Below are 9,835 nucleotides of genomic sequence, written 5' to 3'. Positions count from 1 at the left end.
AAAGGGGTCTCTTGGATGGGGTCTGAATCAAGGACAGACACCATATTGGGATCACCACGTCTGACGCTAGGAAGAAAGGAGGGCTGAGCAGAAGAAGAACGATAAGTGTGGACCAAAATATGGGAGTACTTACTGGTTGAAGACGAGCTAAGCTGATTGAAGACATGAAGTCAAGCTGATCTACGACTCTATGGATAACCACATCGAAGCAAGGAGCAAGCTGAACTGACTTGATCTCTCGAACGAATGCGAAGTTTCCTAGGCGGAAGAGCATCCTATTTATAGGAGATGAAGGCGATAAACGAACGGCTAGATCTGACCAAAATCAGCGGCCACCCAAAGCAGCCTCTTCGCCTACTAGAGGTGAAATAACGACGGAGTGACACACGGCAGAAGTAGCGTGTTTCGTACCAAAAAGACAACGCACGCCGGATGAAAGCCGAGATCGAATTAACTACTCTAGCAGGCTGATCCAAACTGCTAGAGTGGGGGGCTGGTGATGAGGCCAAATATGTCCTCATCCTCAGCATGGCTGAAGCATGTATGTCGATCTGCTGCCTCGGCCTCTCCTCGGGCCAACCTGCTACCTCGGTCTCTCCACAGGCTGACCTGCCACCTCAGTCTCTCCTCAGGTCAACCTATCACCTCGGTCTCTCCACAGGCTGACCTGCCACCTCGGCCTCTCATCAGACCGACCCACCACCTCAGTCTCTCCACAGGTTGACCTGCCACCTCGGTTAGGCCGACCCACCACCTTGGTCTCTCCTCAAGCCGATCAGCCACCTCGGTCTCTCCACAAGCCGACCTGCTATCTCGGCTCGACACAATCAAATAAGGCAACCAAAAACGTACACACATGCACTGCTACATTCAAGGGACGTGACTCCTGATTATAGGGGCAGGAGTCATTCCACTCACATCGCTAAGGTGTCCACACCTCTCACGGCTTGTGCCTTCAGGATAAGAGAGGAATATTTCTGGAATATACCCTAGAATCCAGAATATTCCCAGAATCGTAGAGCCATTCTCCTTAAGGACTCCACGCCTAGCAGAAATCTCCACAAACATTCCTCTTTCTCCCTCTATCACCAGCCTATAAATACCAAGGTAAGCCTCCATAATGGGGGATCGATCACTTCTTTTGACTGAAAACTCTCTTGAGTATCTGCTGTGGAAAGATCTGACTTAGGCATCGGTGAGTCCCTCGTCGGGTCAGCCTGGCTCTCCATTGTCTTCTCTTCTATGCAGATCAATTGGAGCATCAAGAACTGCAAGGAAGATCAGCTGGTCAATTTTTACCTCATCACTTACTAATCATCATCTTATGAGAAACCTTTCCTTTGAAGTTTTTTTCTAGCTGGTAAGATAAAAGACCATTAGCTCTAAGCTACTAATGCAGGCTACAATGTAGAGAATTGTGGCGTGGTGTGGCGTGGCGTGGTGTGGCGTGGCGTTGGACAAGCAGCTTCATCGAATTGTACCAACTACCAACACGGCTGCGAACGTAGTTTGTGATAGTATGAATTAATTGTAAGGATCAAAGTTAAGGGATGAGAATGAGATCAAAGCATTACAATATAAATTAAGAAATTAAAAAAGCAGAGAAAGTAAAAAAGACGTTGCAGATGATGACTACTGACATTTAATTTAGCCAAAGAGTGAGCTTTAGAAGGTGCCGCCCTTCTTTTAATCTTTTCCCATTGTTCTCTTTTCCTTTTTAGGCTTTGGATCTTTCGATTTCTCAATGAGAGACAGAGGGAGGTGTCTAAGAGCAGAAAAGGCGGAACTAAAGGTTGGGTTGGGTTGGGTTAGGTTGGGTTGGGTTGGGTTGGGAGATAGGATCTCCGGGGTGAGAGGGATTTAAGATTGTTAAAGGAAAAAAGAATTAATATATAACTCCCAAATCTCAACTCTAACGGGATATATAGTTGCTCAAGAAGAGGATGATGTATTTTTTTTTTTTTAAAAAAAAAAAAAAAAAAAAAGGAAAAAAAGAAAAAGAAAAAGGAAACAACTTTAGTCTTTCTTTAGCCTCTGAATGAATCGCTTTAGACGAAGAAGAAGAGACTGGTTGCCTCTTTTTGAGCTCCCGCTTTTCCCCCGGGGGGCTCTTTCCTCTTTCATCTTTAGTCCTTCACTCACACCTTTTTGGTACCAACAGAACAGTGACATAGATTCTTCTCCTCCTTTCTCTCCCATCCATTACTACCTATCTTTCTATGATTCTATAAAAACCTTGCAATCCGCATTTGCATGGGTGAAGTCGTGAAGAAGCAGAGCCTAACCCGCCAGGCTATGCAGAAGCCCAAAAGCTGGGCGGTAAAATGACCCACGGGAAGGCCATGTTTAGTTACGCGACTACCGACTTACGACGCCTAGTGTGGACGTCCATGGCGGTGCTTCTGATACTAACGGGAGTGACAACTCTGATAGTGTGGTTAGTTTATAGTCCCCACAAGCCTCGATTCACGGTGGTGGGTGCGGCCATCTACGATCTCAACACTACCTCCCCACCTATCATCTCCACCACCATGCAGTTCACCATCGTCACTCGCAACCCAAATCGCCGGGTCTCCATTTACTACGACCGCCTCTCGGCCTTCATCTCCTACCGGAACCAGGAGATCACGCTCCCGACCGAGTTACCGCCACTGTTCCACGAGCGGCACAGCACGGTGACGCTGTCGCCGATATTGGGGGGAGGAGCAGTGCCGGTATCGATGGAAGTGGAGAATGGACTGGTGATGGACGAGGCCTATGGGGTTGTGGGACTGAGGTTGGTGCTTCTGGGGAGGTTAAGGTGGAAGGCTGGGCCCTTCAGGAGTGGTCACTACGGAGTGTATGTGAAATGCGATATGTTGGTGGGTCTGAAGAAGGGCTTTGTTGGTCAGGTGCCTCTGCTTGGATCTCCTGGTTGCAGCGTCGATATATGATGATGACTCCTGTTAGTAACGTAAGCTCTCTTAATTTTCTTCCTTTAATTAGGCTAGCTCTTCTTGCTTTTTAATTAGCAGTAGTTGTTACCTCGCCTTCAATTTGCGAATTTCTTTCTGTTTCTCTTCTGGATCCATCTCCCAATCCTAGTAGAAGAAAAGAGTATGAGGTAGATTACACAGCGAATAAAGAAATAATAATCAACACTGTTCATTAACCATAATGGAAAGAGTACGTTGTGCCCTCCTGCTGCTAATCTTCTTTCTTTCTTTCTTTCTTTCTCTCGTTTTTCCTCTCTTAAATGTACAGTCCTGTTGAACATAAGGTTTTTGTGCACCACATATCACCAACTGTGCTAGACAGTTTTGAGCGGCTTGGCCTCGATATGGTTCTCGCAATGGTCGCATGGCTCTGCATGCAATTATATAAATTATTAGGTTCTGTTGCTATGGAGTACTTGTGGGTGATAATTTGTCATCCTTCAAATTAGATGATGAGAAAGGATTTTTTGTTAAATTAAAGAGGTCCACTTTAATTGGTTAGGAAAAGAAGATGAAGTTCTCCTTATCATTGTGGATTGATGTGATCATGAGAGTCAAGATGATCGGAATTGCAAGGTGGATGGATACACAGTGAAATGGTAAAGACTTCGGGGTGTCAATGGGCGGCACTTACTTACTTGGATATCTCAGCCGAGGCTCAGCCCAGCCTGGCCCGGCCCGGCCCGGCCCTGATTGGGATGGGTTGGGCCAAGCCCAGGCCCGGCCCTGCCTCAGGCTGGAAAATCTTAGCTCAGGCCTACCCTATGGGCTAAAATTTTCAACCCAGGCCTTTTTTAGGCTTAGGCCGGGCTAGAACGGGTTTTAAGGCTGGCTGGACCAAATTTATGTCACTGGGAAAGATTATTTGAGAGAAGAGAAGAAGGGGATAAAATATAAAGGGGAAATGGTACGTTCTTTGAGCAAGTGGTGTACATTAGAGTAGGGGTGTCAACCGGTCGGGCCGGTTCGGTTTTGGTCGGGCTTAATCGGGCTTGAAGACTTTCAAAGGCTACACTGTGTCCGCCCATTTAACTAATCGGGCCTAGTTATTGAGGGCATGGTACACTTTATATTCGGTCGGTCGGTCTCGGGCTATAATCGGGCTACCTTAATCGGGTTTTAGTCGGGCCTTAACCGGGCTACGGACAGGTTTAATGTTAAACGGGCTTTAACCGGTTTTTAAACGGGCCCTCTTTAAAATGTGCTATTATATTCCGGCCCACTCATGCAAGCCCAAAAAAATGACAATAAATCAATAAATGATACCAAATATAACCATTATTTAAAAAGTGAACATGTCTTTACCTTTTAGTTTTTATTCTTTAATTTGGGGGGTAAAATAGGTATTTTACAATCATTAAAGGGTCGGGCCAAGTCGGTGCATAATAGGCCGGTCTCGGTCGGGCGCCCGACGGTCCAAGTAGCAAAACCGAGACCGACCATTTATAAATGGGCCGGGCTCAAGCCCGACACGTTTAATAAAGGTTCGGGCCAGGCCGATCTATAAACGGTCGGTCCCGATCGGTTTAGTCGGATCGAGCTACTAATTGACACCCATACATTAAAGGGTAGTGAGGTTATTTCATGCGAAGTGGAAAAAGACAAAAGGGCTAGCAAATCCTGCCCCATTAACTTAGATAACCTTTTCCTGAGAAAAATATATAAAATGGGTTTGAGGCAGAAAAGCGAAGCTACAAATGACTTGGCACCCCCATGTATCAATCGGATTAAAACTTGGTTGCACAACCCCTGTGTCAGCGCAAGAGCACAAAACCAAGTATTGTCCTTTTCTCCTTTTATTTTTTGTTTCTCCATTGGCTTGACAAACATAACCAGAATGAAGCCTTTCATTGAATATTCAAAACGAAAAGAACTTTGTCCAAAAGTGTGGCTTACACTAGTACTCCCATATGTCTATTTTTCTACTGCCTTGTGTAAAAATACTTGTACCCATTTTTCTAAGGATGGGAGAGAAAGATTAAAGGAGCATTGACATAGGCTGCACTCTCATCGTATAGAAAACTACTTCCGATATTCAAAATGGCAAATTTAATAGGTTCAAAGTTTGCAAGTACATTGTTTACATTGTCATTTATTTGTATGGTCTATTCCATACTTCCAGGCTGCAAGCCCATGTAGTTCTATTTTCCCAAGAAGTGATATAATATTGTTTTTAGTCAGAAAAAAAAAAATTATATAATATTTTAATTGCTGGTTGAAAGTACAGTCCTAGCAAACATGACTAAACCAATATTAGGCTTCTTATCTTGGGTTGATTAGAGGAGGCATGAAAGAATCAAAGGATGCTCTCACATACAAGTTTAATCTGTTAGTGGTCTCCTCCTCATGCATAATAAAGAAGAAAGCACATATACCCAACAAAAACCAACCTTAATGTCATGTCTAATAAGTGAATGGCAGCATGCATTAGATTCATAACTTTTTTCGCTCCTTTCATTGTAGTTAGGTGTGCTGTGTGAACACAAAATAAAAAGACTCAAAATTCTATATGGTCGGCCGATCAATCTCCTTTTTCCTTTGCCAATAGAATTGGGCCACATCACTTGGATGACCACCCCCAAAAACAGAAGCCCATGAACTCCCTTTTACCTGTGTGGATAATGCTTCCTTTCGTCTTCTTTATCTTCCATACTGGACATATATATATAGCAGGGAACATGCGATGAGTATAAGATAAACAGCCATTTTAGTATGGGGATTCATTCTGGCTCCAAAGTTTCTTACTCTAAAACATTCCAACTATAGTAATTAAATTTTAAGGAAATGTCCTCCAAGCTTGCATCCAGACTTTCAAACACAGGATTGCGTAAAATGATCGCTCCTCTCACCTCCTCTAAAATGAAAAAATCCCCCCCATTTTTCATACCCTAACGAGTTCTCTCATTGGCCCATACTTGTGCAGGGGTTATGCAGTTTGGTAGTAATCTTCTACCATTAATTTTATTGGGAAAGTATCACTAGCTACCAAGTCACGTGTCTCTACGTCCAGACTCCAAACAAAAAGACCACCCTACCCCCTAGTTGGTCCTTGGATTGGCACAATGGCCACACAACAGATAGTGATCCTTAATTTAATTTAATTTTACTTTACAATCAAATCCTTTAAAATATTTGAAAGTAAAATAAATATTACAACTGAAAAAAATATCAATACTAAATATGATAAGATTTAAATTTTAAATAAATTACACAATTATGATTATAAAATTGGGAAAGTTTTCTTGTGGGAGAGTGCGATTCCTATTCATGTGTGTGAGAAAAATATCTACAAAAACTTCGTTTTCCATTTCATTGGGAAGGGCTGGTCATTTCAGCCCCACATGTCTGGGAGCTGGGTGACACCAAACCCCACCACACCCCCACCCCCAAAACCAAACCCCACACCCAAAAAAAAAAAAAAATCCAAACAAAATTTATATTTATTTTCACAACTGATATCAGCTCACTTCAGTTCCCTTCCCTTGAACGGATCCTATGAGAAACTTTTGATCGAACTTGATTGGTATTTATGGAAGCACTACTTCCCTTCTTCATAGGATGGCGGTACTTCAAAAGCACGTTAATCTGCTAACCAAAAGCTTTTCTATCTAGATGTCCACCTGGATTGTGAGACCAGGACAGCAAATTTTTGGGGAACTCGATCCTGATTCAATTCTCTGTTCTTATGGTCATTTCCACAATGTTCATAGCAATTCCAGAATTTTAGTAAGAAAATAAATATCATTGTTGTGTAAGTATTTTTCATCGTTATTATTTCTTATCGTTTGGAACTGCACTGGAAAATGTCAGTTAGGAGAATAAATAAACTGAGCAAGGCTAGCTCAGGTAAACTTCTCTGGCTTTTTTTTTTTTTTTTTTTTGATAAATAGTGTTAGCAAGCTAATTTAAAACTGGAACTGTTCCTTTATCTCATGGTTTGGGCTAGCAAATTTAAAACTGGGCCTCCATTTGGGCATTTATCCAATTTATAGGTAGGTCTTTGGACACTTTCATTTTTTTATATTTATTTTGGAAGAAAACATTTTCGACAAGAGCCAGTTTCCATACAGGCTCTGTTCTCCGGAAAAAGTAATGCTATCAGTTTCCATACAGGCTCTGTTCATTGGAGGCTTTGGTCTGAACTTCGAGTTTCCGCAGTGTTATATACTAAATTCCTGCAATAACACTCAATCCTCAAGGGGACCTATTTACATAGTAGCAGTTGAACTAAGTAAACAAAACAAAAAACAAAAAGCAAAAAACAATTAAAATTGTTAAGTGCGACACAATATATATAATAGGTGTTTAGGATACCTGACCATTAAAATCAATGACTTAGGTTTCATTACTCTAAATTAAATGATAGGGTGATAAACTTAAATTATATTACATAAATTAGAGTTGAAATTAGGGCCAGGTTGAGGCCTAGGCTCAACCTTAACCTAAGGTTTTTCAACCTTAATGCCTTATTAATCCACTCCCAAGGTCATAAATCTTAGTTTAGGCACTATTTAGGCTTAGGGCAGGTTTGGATTGTCAGGGTTAAACTTATACCCCTAGCAAGAGCTTTTAGGTGAAATGATAACGAATATGATATCACAACAAGGAGATCAAATGTTTGATTTTTGGGAAATGCATTGGGGGGGGGGGGGGGGGAGAATAATGACCATGGGGAACTTAAGACCTTATTCATCTATTGGGAAAAATGAATCTATGCCCAACCCTATGAAAGGTTAAAATATCCACCATATTGACGCTTCTAACTGTACTTCCATTGACCTTGTGCTGGTGCATGACAACGGATCGAACAAGAACTCTTCTCCTTATTTATATATTTATTTGTAATTTGCATATAAAAGAAATTAGAATTCCGTTAAACCGGCAATAAGGAGTGGATATCGACATAAGTTAAACAAGTAGAGAGATTTCGTCCTTGCTTTCCTAGCCATAAACATTTACAAGTTAGAGGTAGACCGGATCCCGACAAACGTACGTGAAGAATAGTTCAGCCCTTGAAGAAATTCACAAAGTGGGACACAAGCAGCAAAGGGTAAGTTGAATAAGCACTTGATGATATATATATATATATATATATATCATGGCCATTCGTCAATATATATGTTCATTAAGTGATGTAAGTAAATTTAATTACTCTAAAACAGATATTACATATATATGGGGTATATATGACTACAAGCACATCTTGATGAAGCTTCGAACATTTCCTTAATTACCTTCTTGATATATCATCATCCAAGTTTAGCTTCCGGCGGCCATATTTATTGTACAAGAATTAATTTGAATCTTAATTACGGTAGTAAGTAAATCACCGTCGTTATTGTTTTTCTGATAAAACTCTAGCGAGGTGAATCAATCAGTGATGAGCTGACTCAAAACTGACTCTGGACTTTGGAATCTGGAGTCTTGAGTCGAGCGTGGGCCTCACTAGTTCCTAGTTCCTCGTGAGACAGAGGAAAGTGAGCGTGGGGGGTATCCCATGATTTTGTGTTTGGTGAAAAAAACAAAAAAAGTACTGACCACTGACCACACTAAAATGAATTATGATTGCAGCCCGTACGGCAGGGCTCGCATTGTTACACAAATAGTTTATTTAGAAAAGAAAAACAGGGAAGAGTCGTAGGCTTCATCATTAAGGAATAAGAAAAGCTCCCTGGTGCACTGTGGTTTCCCGTTTCCCCAACTTCTAATTCCAGTAAGCACGCATCACTCTTTAATCTTTAATGGTAAAAGAAGAAACAAAAAATCTAAGTTGAGGAACTGGTGGAGCCAACTGGGTACACCTGGCCTGTATGATGACGAACAAAGAGCTCTATGAGAGCCAAGGTCCCGTGGGCGTGGAGTGGGGTTCCAGTGTTCCACCATCCAACCATCCATCCAAATGATCCCCTCCCTCCATGGCGATTGGCGAATATTGGCCATCTATTGGCTATTGGCCATTGGCCGGGGGATCCCGATTCTCGACGTCCCTCCACTTGGACGTATGACCACGTCTCTCACCTCTACTCCACCCCCAATGGCCCAATCCATCCAGTATGAGCATGGTTTTAAGTATCTTCGATATTGATACGATACCCTCCGATACGTATCTTAAATTTAGTAGGCCGATACGATACATTGAATTTTTTAAATCATTTCGTATCGATATATATCCTACAATATATACCGATATGCATCAATACACCACTAATACACATCGATACGATACGACATGCCTCGATACGACTCTATGAAAAATATAAAATTGAGGTAAAATGTACGTTTCGGTATGTATTGGTACTTATCGGTGAGTATCAGTATGTATCGATCGGTACGTATAGGTATATATCAGCATGTATCGGTGAGTATCGATACGTATCGGCACTACGGTCATATAATGGCCAATATGGGTAATTTTTTAGAAAAAAACGATTTTTTGAAGGGTTTTTGTTCCAAAGTTGCTGTCAGCCATATTTTTCTCTAACTAAAGTAGAAATCAAGGTTGGGAACAAGGATTTTACATTTATGGGACAATTACTGACCTTGAATTCTTAGTACGATACCCTCAATTTAGTGTTTATGCATAATACATGTTATCAATAGCTTTTTTTAATAAATTCTTTATGCAAAAGTGTTTAAAAAAAATATTTCCTATCCATTTATGTGTGTATCTTTAGCGTATCTTAGTGTATCTCCGATATGATACGATATCCTCTGATACGTATCTTAATTTTGACCGATCGATACGACGATCGATACCAATACTTTAATCCTTGAGTATGAGTGAGTGTGGCGGGTGTAGCTGTTCGGTTCTGACCGTTTCTCTTAAGCATGGAGATGGAGAGAGAGAAAAAGTAATCATT

The 9,835-nt window shown here is 41.4% G+C and overlaps 1 protein-coding gene across 1 annotated transcript; it reads left to right on the top strand.

The window, feature by feature from the left end:
- The first annotated feature begins 2,229 nt into the window (after nt 1-2,229).
- On the top strand, nt 2,230-3,190 carry LOC122088634 (NDR1/HIN1-like protein 1). Its single transcript, XM_042657944.1, has one exon. It carries the CDS (start codon nt 2,325-2,327, stop codon nt 2,931-2,933), a length of 609 nt encoding a protein of 202 aa, XP_042513878.1. The 5' UTR covers nt 2,230-2,324; the 3' UTR covers nt 2,934-3,190.
- The last annotated feature ends 6,645 nt before the right edge of the window (nt 3,191-9,835 follow it).

This window comes from Macadamia integrifolia, chromosome 9 (genome assembly GCF_013358625.1).
Source record: "Macadamia integrifolia cultivar HAES 741 chromosome 9, SCU_Mint_v3, whole genome shotgun sequence".
NCBI classification, from domain to species: domain Eukaryota; kingdom Viridiplantae; phylum Streptophyta; class Magnoliopsida; order Proteales; family Proteaceae; genus Macadamia; species Macadamia integrifolia.
This window is presented reverse-complemented; position numbering and strand designations above follow the sequence as displayed.